At 40.8% G+C, this 23262-nt stretch overlaps 1 protein-coding gene across 12 annotated transcripts in view; it reads right to left on the minus strand.

Annotated features, from left to right (window-relative positions):
• Positions 1 to 23262, minus strand: part of FTCDNL1 (formiminotransferase cyclodeaminase N-terminal like) — a 71011-nt gene that overhangs the window by 34161 nt on the left and 13588 nt on the right. Inside the window, exon 5 of one of the 12 annotated variants that reach the window (XM_053596849.1) lies at positions 15697 to 15782. The exons of the other annotated variants lie outside the window; for them this stretch is intronic. Within the exon in view, the coding sequence (XP_053452824.1) occupies positions 15751 to 15782 (32 nt within the window). The 3' untranslated portion in view covers positions 15697 to 15750. Of the gene's footprint in view, positions 1 to 15696; positions 15783 to 23262 lie in introns of those variants that run through there. 12 annotated transcript variants of the gene reach the window in all.

The raw sequence follows: 23262 nt of genomic DNA on the forward strand, positions 1-23262 counted from the left end.
TCCATCCACGAATGGATTAATAAATTGTGGTATATGTACACCATGGAATATTATGCAGCCTTAAAGAAATTCGGAGACTTTACCTCTTTCATGTTTACATGGATGGAGCTGGAACATATTCTTCTTAGTAAAGTATCTCAAGAATGGAAGAAAAAGTACCCAATGTACTCAGCCCTACTATGAAACTAATTTAGGGCTTTCACATGAAAGCTATAGCCCAGTTACAACCTAAGAATAGGGGGAAGGGGAAAGGGAGGGGAGGGAGGGGGATTGGTGGGATTACACCTGCAGTGCATCTTACAAGGGTATATGTGAAACTTAGTAAATGTGGAATGTAAATGTCTTAGCACAATAACTAAGAAAATGCCAGGAAGGCCATGTTAACCATTGTGATGAAAATATGTCAAACGATCTATGAAGCTAGTGTATGATGCCCCATGATCTTATCTATGTACACAGCTATGATTTAATAAAAAAAAAAAAAAATCAAAGTCTGGGGGTGGTGCCTGTGGCTCAAAGGGGTAGGGCGCTGACCCCATATTCTGGATGTGGTGGGTTCAAACCCAGCCTCAGCCAAAAAAAAAAAACTGCAAAAAAAAAGAGATTTGTTAAAAAAAAAAAAAATCAAAGTCTGACCATAATTACCTTTCCATTGAAGTTAGTCTCATAATAAAAGTTTGCCTTCATACAAGGAGGCTTGGATTTCTAGCTCATTACAAATCTAATTTCACAAAGAAAATTTATCACTTCCATTAATGATATTGGTGCCTTCAGCTTTTAAACAATGTTATAATAGCTCCCAATTTGCATATATTGTTAGAAGATATAGAGTCAAGAATGCAAAGGCCAGTGATTAAATTGTCTGACACCATAACCCCACCACATGTACTACTAAAATTTAATTTTAATTTACTAAAATTAAGTTTTTCTATTGCACTAGCTACATTGCAAGTGCCCAATAACCACACATGATCAGTGGTTTCCACAATGGACAACAACCAATAAAGAATATTTCCATCATCACAGAAAGTTCTATCTGACAGCTCTGGGCCAGGTGTTAAATGTAATTAGAGGATACTCTAAATGGCAAAATATTTTTTCATCCTCCTCTGCCATTTTTTGTACTTGGATTCTCAGGATCTGACTTTATCTTCCAAAGCAAAATATGGAATTGTTTCCGTGTTTTTTTCTGAGATCACTGCTTCACAGGACTTGTGCTGAGTGCTATGTCATCTTTTCAAGGGGCTATCTACAAGCGAGGGCAGAGATAGCATACATTTTTCTGATATACAAAATGCAGGTGCTTAGGGAATTTCAGTAGCAGCCTGGGACAGCAGGATCATGGGCCTTCTCTATCTGGAGGTCCATCACAGCACATCAAAGCTGAGATGGGGGCTTCTGGCCACAATAAGCACAGGAGGCCCTAACAGCAAATTCAGGATCTGTTGTTGGGCTCTTTCTAATGTAGGCAGCCATGTTAATGGAAGAAGTGAAATGTGAAAGATACCAAAAAAAAATATTTTGTACTGCTGGGGCATAAAATGTCTTGGGAAAAGTTCTTTCTCTGAGTCAGGCAGGGACTCTAGCATCAGAAGCCTGTGATGTTGTAGACACCATGAAGCCAAGAAAGATACAGGCACACCTCAGAGATACTGCAGATGTGGCTCAGGACCACAGCAATAAAGCAAACATTGCAATAAAGGGTGTCACAAATTTCTCAGTTCCTCAGTGCATATAAAAGCTACGTTTATACTCTACTATAGTCTACTAAGTGTGCAATATCATGTCTAAAAAATGTACATACCTAAATAAGAAATTCCTTATTGCTAAAAAATGCTAATGATCATCTGGGCTTCTAGTGAATCATAATCTTTTTGCTGGTGGAGGTTTCTGCCGCCCTGCTGATGCCTGCTGAATGATCAGAGTGGTGGTTCTGGAAGGCCGTGGCAATTTCTTAAGATAAGGCAACACTGAAGTTTACTGCATGATCGACTCCTCCTTTCACAAAAGATCCCTCTGGAATGTGATACGGTTTGATAGCATTTACCCACAATAGAACTACTTTCAAAATTGAAGTCCATCCTCTCAAAGTCTGCCACTGCTTTGTCAACTCAGTGTCTGTACTATTCTGAATCCTTTGTTGTCATTTCAGCAATGTTCACAGCATCTTCACCAGGAGTCGACTCCATCTCAAGATTCTCTAGATTCTTCATTTCATCTGTAAGAAGCAACTCCTCATCTCTTCAAGTCTTATCATGAGTTGCAGCAGTTCAGCCCCATCTTCCGGCTCCACTTTAAATTCCAGTCCTCTTGTTATTCCCAGGACATCTGCAGGTACTTCCTCTGCAAAAGTCTTGAACCCCTCATAGCCAACCATGAGAGCTGGAATCCATTTCTTCCTAATGCCTGTCAATGTTGGTATTCTGACCTCCTCTCATGAGTCACAAACATTCTTAATATCATCTAAAATGGTGAATTCGTTCCAAATGGTGTTCAGTTTACTTTTCCCAGATCCATCAGAGGAATCTATGGCAGCTATAGCCTCACAAAATGTATTTCTTAAATAGTAAGACTTGAAAAGTCAAAATTAGAGTGGCACCTGTGGCTCAGTCGGTAGGGCGCCAGCCCCATATACCGAAGGTGGTGGGTTCAAACCCGGCCCTGGCTTAACTGCAACCAAAAAATAGCCAGGCGTTGTGGCGGGCGCCTGTAGTCCCAGCTACTTGGGAGGCTGAGGCAAGAGAATTGCTTAAGCCCAGGAGGTGGAGGTTGCTGTGAGCTGTGTGATGCCATGGCACTCTACCAAGGGTCATAAAGTGAGACTCTGTCTCTACAAAAATAAAAAGAAAAAAAAAAGAAAAGTCACAATTACTCTTTGATCTATGGGCTTCAGTTGGACAGGAAACAACATTAATCTCATTGTGTACCTCCATCAGAGCTGTTGGGTGACTAGGTTTATTGTCAAGGAGCAGTAATATATGAAAAGAATTTTTTTTTTTTAGTAGTAGGTCAAACATGGGTTTAAAATATTAAATAAATGGTCAGGCATGGTGACTCACACCTGTCATTCCAGCACTTTGGGAAGCCAATGTGGGAGGATTGTTTCAGGCTAGGAGTTTGAGACCAGCCTGAACAACATAGCAAGACCCCATCCCTGCAAAATAATTTTTTTAATTAGCTGAGCATGGTAGTGCACACCCGTAATCCTTGCTACTCAGGAGGCTGAGCCACGGAGGATAACTTGAGCCCAGGAATTCAAGGATACAATGAGCTATGATGGTCCTCTGCCCTTCACCGTAGGCAACAGAACCAGCTTCTGTCGAGCTTTATTCTTCCATTTCTAGAGCACAGAGTAGATTTGGTATAGTTCTTAAGGGCCCTAGGGTTTTCAGAAAAGCAAGTGAGCACTGGCTTTGTTGTGCCCAGATCTGAAATCCCCCACAAAGACCACCAGGGAGCCGAGTCCGATGCAAAAGCAAAAGGGCCTTTTATTGCAAGTTCGAACTTGGGCTCCCAGGGACTCCATTGCAACGGATCCGAGCCAGGAGCCCTGAGCTCTGGAGCAGGGGGTTCTTATGGTCCCGTGCAGCAGGTGGGCATGCACAGCTTGAAAAAAAGCGGGCGCTTCTGGATTGGTTAGGTGGGAGGTCCCTGATTGGTGGGCGGTTGTCTCATGATTTCCGGGAATTGCCTGGGCTTGTCTGGAAAGTAGAACTTACTGAGTGAAATGGCAGGGAAAGCGAAAATTAACTCTTAAGATGGCGCTGGTCTGGTTCTTTCAGATTCAAGTTAAAGTCACCAGTTACATTAGCCTCTCCTTTGAAGCCAGGTAATGACACCTTTTTAGCTAAGTCCTAGATGGCATTTTTCATCCAAGGCTGGTTCATCTACATCAAAAATCTGTTTTTAGCGCAGCCACCTCCATCAGCTTTCTTATGACTTCAGTAACCTTCTGCATAACGTGCTGCAGCTGCTACGTCAGTGCTTGCTGTCTCACCTTGCACTTTCACGTTATGGAAACATCTTTCCTTAAACCTCATAAAACAGCCTCTGCTAGCTCCAAACTTTCCTTTTGCAGTTTCCTCACCTGCGTCAGCTTTCGCCTTGCTCCAGATTAGTCTCTGGCTTAAGGGAATGTTGGGATCGATTTGAGCTTCTATCCAGCAATAAGGCTGGCTCACTTTCTTATCATTCATGTGTTCACAGAGTAGCACTGTTAACTTCCTTTGGGAACTCTTCCTTTGCATTCACAATGTGGCTAACTGTTGGCACAAGAAGCCTCACTTTTGGCCTATCTCAGCTTCTGACATGCCTTCCTCACGAAACGTAATCATTCTAGCATTTTATTTATCATGAGAGATACGTGACTCCTCCTTTCACTTGAACACTTAGAGCAGGGGTCCTCAAACTACGGCTGCGGGCCACATGCAGCCCGCCAAGGACATTAATCCAGCCCGCCAGGTGTTTTTGCCACAACTGCCTGTCTTGCTTAGCAGCTAACTTGTCCACCCCGCTGGGTATTTTTGCCACCCTGCCTGTCCCACTTAGTGGCTCACTCATCCTGGGCTGCAGTGCACATGTGTGGAATGTGCCCCAAACTCTCCGACTCCCCTCCTACTCTCCAACTCCCCTCCTTCTCTCTGTCTCTCCCTGCCCCTCCTTCTGTCTGTCTCTCGACTCCTCCTCTCAGTCTCTGCTGTAATCGGAGGAGTCACCAGGTTGCCTGTGCAAAGTCTGCTGCTGCCTAAGGACCAAGGTAAGAACAAATTAGGATTTTGTTTTTTTTTTTAAGTTAGGAGATCTATTCTTTTTTTTTTTTTTTTTTGCAGTTAGTAGGGCCTCTTTTTTTGCGGTTAAGGGGGGCCATTTTTTTCTGAAGTTAGGAGGTCTTTTTTTTTTTTGCAGATGGGGGCGCCTTTTTTTTTTAATTAGAAGAGCCTTTTTTTGGAGTTAGGAGAGCCTTTTTTTTTTAAGTTGGTTAGTTGGTTGGGGGTGGTTTCTAGGGGAATTGCATCACAGTGATAACGCAAATAGCGCTCAGTGCTAATGCAAATTGTCAGTGCTCAGAGGTAATGATAATCGTAAGCACTCAGTATTAATGCAAATTGTTAGCACTCAGTGTTATCGCAAATGGTCAGTGGTCAGTGTTAATGCAAATGGTCAGTGCTCAGTGTTACCACATGGAGGCCCCAAACTGGTAATCTGCCTAGGGCCCTGTGGGAACTTAATTCAGCTCTGCAGACAGCTGAGGAGTAGGAAACCCAATTTAATTGAGAGTAAGAGCATTTATATTCTGATCGCTATTCAGTTGTGTATGATGTTGTATGTTGTGTGCTGTGTAAGCCCCAGTTCACACTGTTGCGATCTCTGAGCAGTGCGAGTTCAGCTATGGCCATACTCTCACTGCTCAGAGATGGGTGAGAAGACCCATGTGATCAGATTCCACTGCAGGAAAAGGGAAGGCACATATGCCTTTTTTCTTCCGAAAAAAGGAAGTCTTCTCACCCATGCAATCAGATTCCTGTGAGAGTTCACAGATCGCAGTGCGGTTCGCACAGGGTAGTGTGAACTGGAAAGGTGGTGCAGGAACCACCTCTGTAATTGTGCCTATTCCAGTACTGCAACAGTGTGAGCCTGAGGTAAAAGCGGAGTTCCACCATATGGGCACTGGCGAGGCTGAAATGATGTGGACTGGCCAGGCTGCATTGATGGGCACTGATCAGACTATGTTGATGGGCAATGCAATCTATATGTCTCTGTGTGGGCAGAGTTATTGCTGGTATATTGTTTTTGGAGTGCTGTATATATACATTGGTATTTTACTAATAGCAATTTGGAATCCCTAGGAAACAGTGATATCAAGAAAGAGAAAAGTTGACTCGGAGTGTAGGATATTCAAAGAACAGTGGACTTATGATTACTTTTTCATGCAGTACAAGGAAAGAGCTATGTGTTTGATGTGCCAGAATATAGTGTCTGTGTTCAAAGAATACAATTTGTGTCGACACTATCAAACTCAACATAAAGATAAATATGATTATTTAGTCAGAGAAGTGAGAAAAGATAAAATATTAAAACTGAAATAGACATTGACAACTCAGCAAAATACTTTTGTGAAGCAGAAACGGCTAAATACTTCATCACTGTGAGCAAGTTTTCAAGTTGCCAAGCTGATAGCGTGCACTGGCAGACCATTCGTGGGGGGAGAATTTGTTAAAGAATGCCTTCTTTCTGTTGCCAAAGAGATGTGTCCAGAGAAGGCCGATTTATTTAGTGCAATGAGTCTTTCAGGACCCTCAATTACATGAAGGATTGAAGAAATGGGAGACAATTTGCATCAGCATTTGCAAAACTCTGCAAAAAAACTTTCCTATTTTTCCTTGGCACTCGATGAAAGTAATGATGTTTGTGATTCTGCATAACTTCTAATTTTTATTCTTGGGACGAATGACTATTTTGAAGTCACAGAAGAGCTTGCTGCACTGCAAAGCATCAAAGGAACAACTACAGGAGAGGATAATTATGAAAAAGTTTGCCAAACTATGAATAGTTTGGAGCTGGACTGGGCAAAGCTAGCCAGTGTGACAACTGATGGTGCTCCTAGCATGGTGGGGTCTAAGAAAGAAGTAATTGCTTGCATTAACCAAGAGATGGACAAACATCACCATTTTCATCAAATAGCCATACATTGCCTTGTCCACCAACAAGCGCTATGTAGTAAATCACTGAAGTGGGACTCTGTTAAGAAAATTGTGGTATCTTGTGTTAACTTCATTAGAGGTAATGCGCTATACCACAGACAATTTCAGGAATTTCTGTCTGAGCTAAATGTTGCCTGTGAAGATGTCCCGTACCACACAGAAGTCTGTTGGCTGAGTCGAGGGAGAGTTTTGAAACATTTCTATGACTTACTTCCACAGATCACAGCTTTTCTGCTTTCAAAGAACAAAGAAGTACCAGAGCTCAATGATGCAGAATGGAAATGGCACCTTGCCTTTCTGACAGAGGTAGCAGAGCTACTCAACAGTTTCAATGTGCAACTTCAAGGAAAGGGGAAGCTCATCTGTGATATGCAATCACATGTGAAAGCATATGAAGTAAAATTAGGCCTCCTCGTCAAACAAGTGAAGGAGGAAAATTTCTGCCATCTCCCCACAACTCAAAATCTGTTAGTGGAAAATCCATTGGTTGCATTCCCAAATAAAACGTGTGAATTCACTGGAAAAGTTGCAAAAGGAGTTCTAATTTAGATTTAAAGAGCTTCATCTCCATGAACAGGACATACAGCTTTTCCATAACCCATTTTCTATTGACATTGAAAACGTGGATATGATTTACCAAATGGAACTGGCTGAACTGCAGAATTGTGACTCTCTGAAAGACGCATTCAAGTCAAACAGCCTTCCTAATTTCTATGCATCTCTCCCCTCTGAGACATATCCTAATCTCAGAAACCATGCACTCAAAATGGCAACCATCTTTGGCAGCACTTATGTCTGTGAACAGACTTTTTCCAGAATGAAACATCTGAAATCTCCAACCAGATCTAGACTAACTGATGCACACTTGCATCACTCGTTACGACTAGCAGTGACAAGTATGGAGCCGGACATTGACCATCTCATTAGCCAAAAGCAGGCCCATAGTTCCCATTGAAATACTGGTAAGTTTGTCGATTTAACTTTGCTTGTTCTTCTTTTAAATATTGTATTTGTTCCCATTTTGTTTTTTGGTGTTTTTTTTTTTTTTTACTTCAAAATAAGATATGTGCAGTGTGCATAGGAATTTGTTCATAGTTTTTTTTTAAACTATAGTCCAGTCCTCCAATGGTCTGAGAGACAGTGAACTGGCCCCCTGTTTAAAAAGTCTGAGGACCCCTGACTTAGAGACTACTGAAGGTTTAGTAACTGGCCTAATTTCAATACTGTTGTGTCTCAGGGAATAAGGAGGCCCACAGAGGGGGACAGAGACAGGGGAAGAGCCAGTCAGTGGAGCAGTAAGAAAACACACACGTATCAATTCAGTTTGCCATCTTATATGGGCACAGTCTGTGGTGCCCTAAAACAATTACAGTAGTCTCGCCCAACATCACTGATCACCATAACAGGTATAAGTTTAAAAATCACAACAATTACCAAAATGCGACAAAGACGCAAAGTGAGCACATGTTGTTGGAAAAATGTCATTTATAGACTTGCTCAACGCAGGATTGCCACAAACTTCAATTAGAAAAAAAAAAAAATGTAGTATTTGCAAAAAGCCCAGCAAAGTGGAGGGTAATGCACAAGTTATAAGTTACGCCTGTAGTGAATGAAGGCCATAGCTCCATGCGGTGGTTGGGGCCAGGTGCCTGGGATACAGTCAGTTGAGGTTTGGAAACTACAAAGTAATGTTTAGACCAGTGTTTTTTGCCCTTTTCTATCTCACAGCACACTTGAACCTAAGTTAAACTTCCATGGCACACTTCAATTAGGTTGATCAATAAAGAAAAGAGTAATGAAAAGGATATACTTACTGTGCTTTGAACTTCGTTCAAAAATAATTTAATTAATGATCTTTAAAATTTTCGCAACATACCTAAGATCCTCTCACGGCACACCGGTATGCCACGGCATGTATGTTGAAAATCACTGGTTTAGACCATTAGCTAAATTCTCCCCTCAAATCTAAAATGGTAAGGAAGGTGGCAAGAAAAATAGGAGAACTGCTGGGAAAGGTAACATCTGAACATCTGACAACTCTCCAGATTGCCCTAGTCACATGTATCCGCTCTAACCACAATTTAGAGAGACTCTCACTTTGGCCACTGCAGTAGCTGAAAACACAAGGTGCTGTAACAAGTTTCCCAGCCCTGTCAGGCTCTTTGCCTATCCAAACCAGCACGTCCATTTGAAGCGACAGGTCTGGAGTATGGCATAAGTTTGCACGGCCAGCATGCCTGCAAAAAGAGGATTCTTGGAGCTTGGTTCCTAAAGGGAAAAGCACTGGGAGGTATTTTAGTATCAACCTCCAGCTTTCTGTGATGGGGGCGTTCCAGGGCAGAGGGGCATTTTGGTCTCGTGGAAACAGCATATGCTTTTGAGGCCACAAGATACAAGATTGAATACCATTTCTACCCCTTACTAGCTACGTGGGATCGTGAACAATTTACTTGATATCTCTGAGTTTCAACTTTCCTATCAGTAAAATAGGGGGAGGAGGGGCAAGCACTAACTCCTTATCTAGAAATCTGTCAACCAAAAAAGTAAAGAAGCACTTATCCTCCTTTTCCTGTACATGTAAAAAGTATTTCGGGACAGCCAGATAGCCCAAGCTGATGAGGAAAAAAACATTTTTTGAAGAAAAATATTCAACTAATAAACATGGAAGTGATGATTTTAGAAAATCACCATTTTGCAACCCCTAAAAATAAAATATTTTAGACAAAGATTATCAATGAATGAAATCCTCATGAAACGAAATTAGGAACTTTACACTGGCAGACATAAGGCAATTCTTGTTTCCATCACCAGAAGTGAGATACCCAGACATCACAGCATCCTGATGTGATGAAGTAGGAAGCACACAACCTACCTGTGAACAATTCTTGCCAAAAAATCTGAACTTCAATCAAGCTTCTAAAGCTGACAGAGTTTGCGGGAAATGTGAAGGATAAAGACACAAATTAAATGATACCACGTGGAAGCAAAGGGAGTCAGACATACAAATTCTATAGGACATCTGACCTGGCTTCTGCAACAAGTAAATGTCAGGAAAAACTGGGGGACAGGAAGAGAGAGATCAAGAGAGATTAAAGATATAACAATAAATGTGACGTGTGAACTAGTTAGGCCTAGATTCACATTCAAAAAAGAAAGACGTATGCATGGATTACACACTGGGTGTTAGATGGTGTCAATGAATTATCATTTTGTTGGATATGATAATAGTGTTGTAGTTATATAAGAAAATAGTTATTTTGCTTAGCGATACAACTATAAGCTATATTGCTTAGATATTAATTATGAAGGGGTGTAATAACATAATTTTTGAAATTTGCTTTAAAATTACTTAGTTAAACCAAAGGAAAAAATAGAGACTGAAAGGAAGAAAAATAACAGAAATTAATGAAAAAGAAAAGAGAAAAAAGAAATTCCCCCACACAACGGATAGACAGATTAGATAAACTAGGAAAGAACCTGGCCCGATGCCTGGCACATAGGAGTTACTTAGTAAAGACAACTTTCCCTTCCCTTCGCAGACACCACATCACTCACATGAATCAAAATTCTGAAAATCCTGAATATCGTTCTGGACTGGCAGGCTTCTACTTACTAAAAACCTTCCTATATTTTACCAACATTCCTCTTCCATTATCTCTTCTACATAAATTCATGGTGGAAAAAGTCAAATTTGATTTTTTTTCTCTAAGGATGCAAGAAAATGAAATATTACCTTATTCTCATTACAATGAACAAACACCCAAGTAGAAAATGATATTTAATGATAAAGACAGTACAATATACACGTTGTGCTCAGGAAAATAATATTTGTGTTTCTAATGATTGCAGTCTATCCTGAAAAACAAATTTAGATAGCCTGCATTAAAAGAAGTGTCTCATATTTCAAGAGAAGGTTACTTACCAGCAAGCTATTTTATTTGTGATATAAATTATATATTCAAAAGAGTTAGCTTTATTATTTAATTTTCTCAACCTAAGTAAAAACTCATCCCTTGTAATTTCAAATGTCCACAGCAAACAAATCCAACAGGTCTCTTAAAAAAATATAAAAATTCTAAAGGTCAAGCCTGTGGGAAACTACGTCTCATTAGTTTCCGGCTGAGTGGAATTATTATTTAAAGCAATGGTTTTGTGGACATCTGCTGTAAAGCCACTGTTCACTGTTGCTCCTTAACTGTTTGCCCCACTTCTCTCTGGCATTCTCGACAAGTCCCAAAAAAGCAGAACTCCAGCCTGGTTTCCTACTTGCGTTCTCTCTCCACCGGAATTCATCTCTCTCTCTCTCTTGTGCTGCAGAATATTTCACAGCTTTTCTTTGCTTTTATTTATCGCATCAAATCTAACCTACTTATATTAAATCATCGATCCTGGGCTTTTGTTTGCCATGCTCGGTTTCACACTCCTGGAAGGCAGTGCCCTGTAGTGACTCAATAGATGTTTGTTAAGTGAACCGACTTTGCAGACACTGGATATTGCAATCCTGGGATATCAGTGTGCTTTCCAAACTCACGAGTGACAGTAAGAAGTCACTATGCTAAAAAACAAGAACGAGATTCAGCATCCGCGAGAGGATATCATCTCCCTAGTGAGAAACCGTAGCATCAATTTTCCACCATTGTCTTAGGAATACTGGTCCCATCTGCAGCTGTCAAAGCCACACATACCCGTGGGATAACCAAGCCAGTTGGTCAGACAAGCCATACGTCTGAATCACCTGTTCAGAAAGACTAGGATGCTACCATTTGAAATAGGCAAAACAAAACTCTTGCAGCTTCCTTAATCACTCTTTAATAAAAGACCCCCTTTCTTTTTTTTTTTTGGTTTTTCTTCTATTTTGAGTTTCTTCCATCACCAGTATTAATAGTTTGGATGCTTCCATTTTCTCTAGTCATACTCTGAAAGTATTTAATGACAATACTTTTTAAAAATACATTTTTTTGTCATGTTTGGCTGACATTACTTACTAAAAAAATATTTTTAGCCATTTCTATCGTGTATATTTAGCATTTTATTTTCAGGCTCCACGTTAAGAGATGTCTGTGAGTTTGGTTCTATTCTTCTTTGCAAAGAAAAATCAGTGCAGTGAGGCATTTCTCAGTGTGATGAGAACTTTAAGCTTCATATTCTTAACACAAATGTATGCTCTAAGCCTGTAACAGACAACACTGAGGCTGAAATGTAGTATTTTATAGAGAATACGCAATAGTAAAAGTGATCCATGAAGATAGGACGTGAGACTCGGCTTAATTAAATGTATCTGCCTGCTTCACTCTAACACAAGCTTCATGTCTGCGGTGACTGGTATTTAGTATCATCCTTTTCCTTTCTGGAAAAGGAGCTTTAGTTTCTTTCAGGAGCTATTAGCATTCCTGTTATAAATGGAATTGAAACCGAACTGTTAAACAGAATTGCATTTCAGCCACTCAAGGAACATACCGCATTAGTTGTGTTACATGTTTGATACCAGCCAAAATGCACCAAAAAAAATACCCTTTAGAAAAAAAGCCCTCAAGTCTGTCAATCCCTTTCCCCTAGGAATGGTTAAATTCTCTGTCCGGTGATGCACTGCATGAATAGGTGGTTTGTCATTATTATTCTTAAACCTGAAGTCTAATGATACTCAAAAATGTATCAAATCTTTTCCTAAGCACGTACCAATCAAAAAGAGTATTTTCCAACCCCTCTCACCTGATACTCAAATCAAGAAGAAGGGAAAAAGCACAAAATCTAAAAATTAAACTGGGTGCTAGACTTAAAATCTTACAGGCATCCTCTAGTTTTAGTACAGCTCTATTCCTATAGCCAAGTTTTTGTTTAGTTGATTTTTTAACTTATGTATTTTTTAATGAGAAAGGGGAAAAAATTTTCCACCAGAAGCCATAAAAATCCCAGATGACAAAACAGATAGCCCTGAAAGGTTTTGCCTAAACTCATACACATAAACTAAAACTGGCCAATTGATCTCACTACAGCACATTTAAAAAGAGCGGCATTGGAGATACAGCATAGCAGTGTGGCGCTGCACTGCCTCTAATTAAGTGCAGACTAGGAAAAATTATTCTCAGTTTAGTCTATGAAAGGGGTGGGGGGATTGGTAGAAATTTCTCTTTTTGCAATTCAAAATTATTTTAAAGATAGAACATTTCTTTTCCAATGTCTTCATTAAACAGAGCTGTTGAGAATTGTCTCCCAACCATCCCCAAAGAGTACAAAGCTAACCAGTATTCGCCCCATATGCTCCGCTTTGAAGTGTGAAGCTGTGACCATCCCTCTAGACTCTTACACCACCATCAAAGCCGTCTCATTACGCCCAGTGCTGAGAGCTAAAGCGTGGGGCCTTAACCACGCTAACACAAACACTGCATTAACAAAGCAACCGCAATATTCCTCCCCCACATGGCCAGAACTTGAAGAAATTTTTACCATATGTACACAGGCACGAGATACAAAAATTTATTGTGCTAGAACATCAGTGAGAAGTACATTAAACATGCTGACTAGAACTAGATGTTATTCTAAGGGACTGGAAAAAATAAAATGCAGCTGATCCTTATGATGAAAGAGCAGAAATGTTAGGCCGAAAAAAAGAGATCAAGTGCAACTCCTAAATCACATTTTAACTGACGCATTCTGTTGCCTGCTCTTTCTTGAGGTAGTCGAAAACAATTTAAAAGGAGGGGGCAACAAAACTCCACTGTATATCACTGGATGCTACTGTTTACTCTGTCGTGTTTCACTTCCGAAGGATAAATAACAAGCTTACAAATAATGATATGCTGACAACATCTATGATTTGAAAGGAACAGGCCTTGCTAAGAAAAAATAATTTCACTTGTGTCTCTGAGTTGTCAATTTATTATTGGCACGGCAGTAAAAAATAAAATGCAAAGAAAAAAACTTGTTATCTATTATGGAAATGAGGTCAGGATAAGCACTTGATTGATTTTCATGTAAAATTAATCTGCAGAAAAACATTTTTAAGTGTTTGAACCTAAAAATTCCATTCCTTTATAGTTGCTCTAGAAAAAGCCTTGCATTTGTGCACCAGAGAGACTATTCATGAGTGTTCATCATTACATTATTTGCACTAGGAAAAAGGGGAAATAATCTAAAAGCCTAGAAATAGGGGAATAGATAAAATGTGAAATATTCATACTTTGATAATTATACAGTAGTTAAAAAGAAAGAACTAGAACTGGGGTTGGAAACCTTTTCATGTTGGAAGACCGCATTAATTTAGCTGTAAACATACAAGGCTGCATTCAAAAAATGTCAATGAGATACACTTAAAAATGTACATTGTTGGCTAAAAATTGAACTACTATGTATTTAATAATTTCAAAAAATGAAAACTATTTGTTAATTTTAAAGTTAACTAACCTTTCAATGACTTCATTATCTTTTTGTGGAAAGCCTTTGACTATTTGGTGGCAGCAAGGTGGTCCACAGTCTCAGTTGATCCTCTAGGTAAGTATCAGTCATTTGTGACCTTAAGAGTTGTCTTGATCTGGGTTATGTAGGAGAAATGAAGATTTGCAGCAAGAAGTGGTTGAAAAGCAGGAAAGCATTTTTTACGCATGTTGACGGAAGCGTGGGTATTCTACTTCATTTTTCCATATTTTAATTGGATCTTTCTTAGCATCAAATACTGACTTTAAAATGTCATCTCCTGAGAACTCAACCAATTCCATCTGTAGTTCCTTAGATGCCTTGGTGAGATCAACTAAGTGAGGCTGAAATGCTAATTTGAGTGTGATGTCATGATTCTCCAAATCAATGAACCCTTCATTGTATTCTTCAATTAACAATCTCTAAGAGCTGCATATTCTTCAACTGTTTCATATATATCATCCCGGTCTTCAATGACCTTTGATAATTGGGGAAAATATTCACCCCAAAGTTCCTTTTCAAGAAGTATTCTGAAAAAGAGTTTTGTTTAAAATGCTTGCATTTTTTGCCACATATCATAATATAGACTTAGTTTTACCTTAGGAACATTCAATTTCTATAGAAATCTTCTTTCAATAATTCACATTGCTGTTTCTGTTCTTCATGAAATTTAACTATCTGTACTCACAGAGATAAAATTTTGGCTCACATCTGTCTCTGTGATACCCAACACACCTTAAATGATATGGGAAATCCACATGTTATAAAACTGACAATGCTGTGTTGCATTACCATGAATATAATTAACAAAACTTACTGCAAAGTGTCACTTATAAAACAGTAGCTTTCACACAGAGATTTTGCTGATGAAAGCTACAAGGAAAAGAAATGAGAGCATCTGCATCTGTTAATACTCATTTTAATCTGTGCAATGAACCCTTCATGTCTTCCTGTCATTGAAGGTACACGGTCCTCACATACACTCAACTAAATTTCCAAATTCAGTCCAACTTCATGACATTTATCTTGAAAGTTGTCGAAGGCATCTATTCTCTGTGTTCTGTACGCAAGAGTCCCCAAAGTGAGTATAAAACCTGTGCCAAGTCAGTAGCACTGTTAACTTATCCAAAACGATTGAATAATATATACAGGTATTTTCCTTTTGAAATCTTGTATGAAGTTGGTGTGATAAAGTTGAAGGCTAATTCATTGGAAGACAACCATAACCGACTGGCAGTTGTTTGCACTTTTGAAGCACTGTCAGGGCCTAAGCATCCTATAACTTTGACAACGTATTCTTTCAGAATTGCTACATCATTGAGTGGCTGCTCCTTTTTCCCAAGTATATAAGCTGTTTTATAAGTTACTTCAGTGGTATTATTTCCAGGTCTTGTTGCTGCTTGAAAGAATTGTCTTTGCTTTTGCTTTTCATCTTTTAATGTCTGCAATACGACCTTGAGTGCCTCTCCTTCTGATTTAAAATATGTGTGGTTCTTATGAGTGTTATAATGCTGATGAGCACTGAATTTCTTTAATATCAATATTGCAGTATCACAAAGCAAGCAAATCAACTTATGGTTAGCAGAAACAAGGTAATATTGCAATTCCCAATCTTCTTTACAAAATCTGTCTTCTTCCTTCAGCATTCTCGTTCTTCTTTGACATGATGGGCTGTTAAGCAGGCAGAATTGAAAAATACTATCGAGCTGTGCAATTATTCACAAATTCCACTTCAAACAGAAACACAGTGCACTGTTGCCAACAGCTGTGAACAGACTGGTATATAGGATCCTCACAATCTCACCACCCAGTCTCATGCAGTAGTGGTACCAGTCAGGCAGGGAAAGCTAGAACTAAATTGTGAGTATGGCAGCCGCCAATTTAGCCCTTATGGCTTACTAATGTTCTAATTGTGCTGGTCGATCTGGGAGGATTATTTTGTTGGAACTTATTTTATTCTTTGGAATTTTAAATATGTCCATTTTTAAAATACAACAAAAACATAAAAACCAAACAAAACTGTATTAATATAAATAAAAGGATTTGTTCAGAAAATTTGGATTTAGTCGAAAGGCTGTACTTCAGGACCTAGAAGGCCACCTGTGGCTGCAGGCTCCCCACCCCTGAACTAGAACCAGAAGCAAAGTAAGACAGATACATTTCCAAGGTATCTTGCCGATTAGCTGAAGGCTAATTCATGCTGCCAATCAGTTATGGTTGTCCTTCAAAGAGGCAGTTATTTGTACCGAAGAAGTGACTGAAAAAATTATAATATGATAGCATTTGTAATACAAATATATACAAGCAACACTATATTGGATTTATGGTGTATATATAGTGCTGTTATGATATATATATACATTGGTTTTCATCCACAGTTCCTATGGAGTTCCTTAACTCCCATAGTCCTTGTTATGATGCTAGGTTCTTTTAGGCTTCAGAAGCAGTATCTCAGGAGATAGAATTTCTCCCTAAACTTCTCCTGTCCTCCTTTCACTGCCCAAAGCAGGACTCTAACCTGACTGTGAGTTAAAAGACCTTCATTCCAAAGAGGGTCCTGCCTCCTACTCTGGAAGAAGGATGCTACATAGAATCCCAGGAAGAATCTGAACAGACAGGCCTTGTTGGGTTTAGATCTTGTGCTTTCTGTCCAATCACATTTCTACACAGTTGTCAATCATGCCTAAGTAATGAAGCGTCCCTGAAAACCCAAGTGGACTGGCTTTGGAGAGCTTCCAGATGGCTGAAAACAGAAGGCTCCTGCAGGGTGGTGCACCTATGGAGGGCATGGAAGCTCCGCACTCCTTCTCCACACCTCCCAGTTGCATCTCTTCATCTGTATCCTTTGTAATGGCTGTTGTAATAAATAAGTAAACATGTTTCCCTGAGTTCTGTAAGCTGCTCCAGCAAATCAACTTAACACAAAGAGGGAAGGGTCATGGGAGCCCCAACGGGTTGGTCAATCAGTAGCTCCAGAAGCCTGGGCTTGTGATGGTGGTGAGGGAGCATTTGGGGGGCTAAGACCCTGTAGGATCTGACACCATCTCTGGGTAGAGTATTAGGATTGAGATAAAGGACACCCAGCTGATGTTCTGCTGTGTGGGGGGAAACACCACATCTGGTCACAGAAGTCCTCTTCTGCGTTGCCTACTATGGAGTTTAGAGGAAAGCACAGTCTAAGAAGTGTTTTCCCAAAGCATACGTATATGTAAGTACATGCATGTAAAAAATGCTGGATTGGGATATATTATACTCAACCATAACTTGGCAAGGGGTGATTCAGGGAATCAGCAATGAGAGTGGAGATCGCAGGTGAATTTTAACTTTACTATTCATACTTGAAATTTTGAAAAAGAAGATTAATGAAAAAAAGTTCCAGGCAAGGCTAAATAAATGGTTGTAAGGATCCTTTGTTCTGCTGCTATCTTTATGGAAAACTATGAGTGAGTTTCTTGATGTGTTTAGGCCTGTTTTGCAGCTACAGAATGAAAAAACTGGAACTATGCACTACCCTTATTATACACAGAAGAATGATGTGCTCCAAAACTTTTAATATATCACATGCTTTCATGGAGATATGGATGTCCATTCATTAGTAGTCTGGGACATATTTTACATATATATTTCATATCCAGTAATCCAAATAAGTTGTTACTCCCTTGTTTCTATGTAACAAATACTTTCATGGATATCTGTATATACACAACAGGCTTGTTATTTCTTTGCAGGGAATGTGCAAATATTTACCACTTCATGCTGACACGGTATCATTCTTTAAAGAAATACATTTTCCTGAGTGACCTAACATATTTAATTTATTGTTCTCAGCAACTTATTTTATTCTGTCCTGTGATACTCTCTAATTGTTTCATGTACAGATTTCATGATCCCAGCTCTGTTGGGAGAAGTACTGACAGTAGCATTTACTAAAGGAAATTAAACATAACAGGCACTCCGGGCGGCGCCTGTGGCTCAGTGAGTAGGGCGCCGGCCCCATATGCCGAGGGTGGTGGGTTCAAACCCAGCCCCAGCCAAACTGCAACAAAAAAATAGCCGGGCGTTGTGGCGAGCGCCTGTAGTCCCAGCTGCTCGGGAGGCTGAGGCAAGAGAATCGCGGAAGCCCAAGAGCTGGAGGTTGCTGTGAGCCATGTGACGACACAGCACTCTACCGAGGGCGGTAAAGTGAGACTCTGTCTCTTCAAAAAAAAAAAAAAGAAGAAAAAACATAACAGGCACTCCAGTACTGTTTGGACTTTCACAAATACCTCTCCATTTATCTTCATAACATTTCTCTGAAATAAGTACTGAATATCATTCTGCAAATGAAGAACTGATAAAGAAGATGTTTGCTATAGAATTTAGAATTTTGGAACTGAAAGCATTTTTTTTTTTTTTGAGACAGAGTCTCACCCTGTTGCCCAGGCTAGAGTGCCATGGCATCAGGCTAGCTCACAGCAACCTCAGACTCCTGGACTCAAGCTATCCTCTTGCCTCAGCCTCTCAGGCAGCTGGGATGGCAGACAAGCACCACCAATGCCTGGCTAATTTTTCTACTTTCAGTAGGGACAGGGTCTCGCTCTTGCTCTGTCTGATCTTGAACTCCTGACCTCAAATGATCCTCCTATCTCAGCCTCCCAGAAGGCTAGGATTACAAAAGAGAGCCACCACACCCAGCCTGAAAGCACTTTAGATAGCTCCTACTCAACATTTAACATCTTGTCATGCAATTCCTTTACTCAAAAAGCTCCTTATTTGGCATCTTGACACATAAAACAGAGAGGAGGGAAGGGAATAGGTTAGGCCCCAAATCTTCAGCCTCCTCAATAAGACCACAGAGAATCTAAAAATGGTAACAGCTAGGAGGAGGCAGAGCCAACCTTTTTCATAACCACTCTAACAGGATGCTATTACTCTGTTACTCACTTCCGTCTACTGCTTGCCCCTTGCTAAGGTCCTCTTTCTCTATTTCAAGGGGGCTGTACCAAAGCTGAGGGCGCCCCCAAAAGTAGTTCAGATGGGCCATGGCAAAGCCTTGAGGATGGCCAGAAATCCCTCTGCTGGACAACGTATTGGCAAGGTGCACACAGCCTTCAACACAAAGCCCACTCCCCACAGCAACAAAGAGTTGACTTGGTTCTTCCACCCATTCAGTGCTTCTCCCTAATGGCAAACAAATGGTCGACATGAGTTAGAGGTGAGTTCAACTCCCAAGCATCTCCCTGGCTGTGGACAGTGCTCAACTATCTCTCAGTGGCTCAAACCTGGCCCTGCCTCTCACCATCTGCCCCCTAGAAATGTACAGCCCTGCCCTCCCCCTTCCCACACCCATCTTCGGCATGTCTCAGACAACGCCCATCCCACACGCTCAGTGCTTCCTGCCTGCTCCTTATGTGTCCTTCTGTGTAAACAGCATCCCGCTTGCTGTCTGTTACAGGGTGAAGCATGTCCCCCCAGTTGTGTACCCCCACTGACATGTGGAAGTCCTAGCTCCTAGTACCTCAGAGTGGGATGTCATTAAGGAACGGAGTCATTGCAAGTATAATTAGTTAAGAAGAGGTCAACTAATCTAGGTTGGGACCCTCATCCAATATGACTGGTGTCCCTCAAGATGTTGCAGGAAGACGAGGCCCAATGGAGAGAAAAAGCACCCAAACACCACGTTTATAAGGGGAAGGGCTTTATTCACCGTCCAGGAGCTTATGGCACATAAGAATTCCAAATGGCCGCACTCCCCAATTGGCTTGGTCTTTCCCTTTTTATCTCTAGTCCAAAAGTTCCAACCCATAGGTACCTCCTTCATTGGCCAATTTGAATCAAGCGGGAGATGCTGTTCCGGCCCTCACAGAACTACAGGAATTCACAGAAGTGGAAATTTCCAAGTTCTAGGAAGTTAAGTCTATAAATTCTCAAGAGCTGAGTAATCATGGACAGGACCTTGCAGGTGTGTCCTTGTGGTCTCCTTGAGAAGACCTATTCTCTTAGATCTCACCCTTTTCAGATATCCTCTCTCAATGGAAAGGGGGAGATTTGGACACATATGATAGACAGGAAGAATGCTACATGAACATGAAGAAATCCAAGATAGGCCAGGCATGGTGGCTCACACCTATAATCCTAGCACTCTGGGAGGCCAAGGCAGGTGGATTGCTTGAACTAGCCTCAGGCAGCACTTGTAGCTCAGTGGGTAGAGCACCAGCCACATACACCCAGGCTGGCAGGTTTGAACCCAGCCCAGGCCTACTAAACAACAATGACATCTGCAACAAAAAAACAGCCTAGTGTTGTGGTAGGCGCCTATAGTCCCAGCTACCTGAGAGGCTGAGACAAGAGAATCGCTTAAGCCCAAGAGTTTAAAGTTGCTGTGAGCTATGATGCCATAGCACACTATTGAGAGCGACATAATGAGACTCTGTCTCAAAAAAGAAAGACAAGCCTGAGCCAGAGCAAGACCCTGTCACTAAAATAGCCAGGTGTTGTGGCACGTGCCTGTAGTCCTAGCTACTTAGGAGGCTAAGACAAGAGAATCGCTTAAGCCTAAGAGTTTGAGGTTGCTGTGATCTAAGACGCCACAGCACTGTACCAAGGGCAACAAAATGAGACTGTCTCAAAAAATAAAAAAAGAAAGCCAAGATGGAACAGCTCACAGAGACACCCCTGTGACACCCCACAGCAGACTTCCTGTCTCCACACTGAGACGAGACACCTCTGTGATACACCTCTGGTTTAAGCCGTCTGTCTGTGGTTCTTTGTTACTGCAGCCCTAGAAACCTAAAATGCTGGCCTTGCTCCCTCCCCACTTTCATTCTCTGATGGGGAGTTGGGGAGAGAAACTGGTGAGCACAGGCCTGGCCCTGCCACCTTCTTCTTTCTTAGCACAAGCTGCCCGCAGGAGACACATCCAGGCTATTCCTCCTTGCCAGACAGCTGTGCAGCGGCAGCCTGTGCTGGCCAGCGCTATCTGTGACTGGCTGGCTGAGCCTGTCTAATTCTCCAGTTGGGTAGGTACAGCCGCTGATATTAGTTTTATCAGTGATAATGGCAGTATTCTATTTCTCATTTGTCTTGGTCTCCTGTGAACTTAGTTCAAAATTTGGGAAAAGAAGTGAACTATTTTATGGTGCCCTTCTCTGAACCCCCACCCACCCTAACTTCTTATCTCCTGGGGGCAGGGAGCTAAGGAGCGAGGGGGCCTCCTTCCTTTGCTTTCTCCTTCTAATTCTATTACCATGGTATAAAATTTGTAGCCTGCTTTCCCAAACACTCTGCCTTTGACTGTCAAAACTTGAAACAGGAACACTGACTGATATCCTCATTCTCACTACAACAATCCTATAAGCCCCTGGAGGTAGCAGATAACTCAGATTGTCCTGCATAGGCTAGTGGGAAAAGAAAACACATAATTAATACCTGGGGATATTATCTTACCATGTATTTTTGGTTAATTAACTTTAAAGAATAAGTTATTTTAGCTTTTCTTTTTCTCTTTTTTTTTTTTTTTTTTTTCAGTTTTAGGCCAGGGCCGGGGCCCCTCCAGTATATGGGGACGGTGCCCTACTCCTTTGAGCCACAGGCACTGCCCAAGAATGAGTTATTTTAATCAACAAAAAAAGACTAAACAATCCCATCTACCACTGGGCAAGAGATATGAACAACCTTCTCTGATGAAGACAGACGAATTCCTAACAAACATTTGAAAAAATGTCCATCATCCCTGATCATCAGAGAAATACAACTTAAAACCACTCTGAGATGTCACCTAACCCCAGTGAGAACAGGCCGCATCACAAAGTCTCAAAGCTGCAGATGCTGGCATGGATATGGAAAGAAGAAAACACTTTTACACTGCTGGTGGAGTGCAAACTGATACAACCTTTTTGGAAGAAAGTATGGAGAACTCAAAAAACTCAAATTAAATCTCCCATTTGATCCTGCAATCCCATTGCTAAGCATCTATCTACCCAGAAGAAAAAAAGTCATTTTATCATAAGGACATTTGCACTAAACTGTTTATAGTAGCTCAATTTACAATCACCAAAATATGGAAACAACCTAAATGCCCACCAACCCAGGAATGGATTAAAAAGTTGTGGTATATGTATACCATGGAATACTATTCAGCCATTAAAAAAGATGGAGACTTTACATCTTTTGTATTAACCTGGATTGAGGTAGAACACATTCTTTTCAGTAAAGCATCGCAAGAATCCAATCTACTCATTTCTAATATGAAGCCCGGAGATGATCTAATACATACCCTCATGGGAGGAAAACTCAAATCAATTCAAGGTGGAGGGCAGGGGAACAAGGGAGCAGGAAGAGAAGAGGGAGTGGGGATCGGGAGTCACGGCATGTGGCACACCTCACGGGGGTGGGACACAATTCCAAGAGGGACTTCACCTAACAAATGCAAACCATATAACCTAATTCTTTGTGCCTTCAATGAATCCCAAAATATTAAAATGAATAAATAAATAAATAAAAAACAAAAAAATGAATGAGTTATTTTATACATGTAATTTTTTCTTTTTTGAGACAGAGTCTCACTTTGTCATCCTCAGTAGAGTGCTATGGCGTCATAGCTCACAGCAACCTCAAACTCTTGGACTCAAGCAATTCTCTTGCCTCAGCCTCCAAAGTAGCTGGGACCACAGGTGCCCGCCACAACGCCCGGCTATTTTTTCTGTCGTTACAGTTATCATTGTTGTCTTAGCTGGCCCAGGCCGGTTCTAACCCTCCATCCTTGGTGTATGTGGCCGGCGCCCTATCCACTGAGCTATTGGCACCACCTATATATGTAATTTTAATAGTCACTTAATGAAGACTACTTAATTTAATTAATAATGATGCTATAATTATTGTGATTTCAAAATACTATAACCTTATGTTGTCATTATTATATGCTCTGAGTCTCCTGAGAAGTACAGCCTTACTACACCAAACAGAGAACAGGTGGACAGGTTGGTGGGTGCATAAGGGTGTGGAGAGAGGAGAACTGGGCTTATGCACTTAATCCTGCAGGCCTATCAATGCCACCTATATCATTATGCCATTTCTTCAGAGTTATCTAATCCTAGTGCCCTTGACACTGGATGTCAGTATAAAGGCTAGGAAGATGAAATAAAAAGGAAATGGAATTCAGGAAAAGCATCTC

Source organism: Nycticebus coucang, chromosome 7 (assembly GCF_027406575.1).
Source record: "Nycticebus coucang isolate mNycCou1 chromosome 7, mNycCou1.pri, whole genome shotgun sequence".
In the NCBI taxonomy this organism is placed as follows: Eukaryota; Metazoa; Chordata; class Mammalia; order Primates; family Lorisidae; genus Nycticebus; species Nycticebus coucang.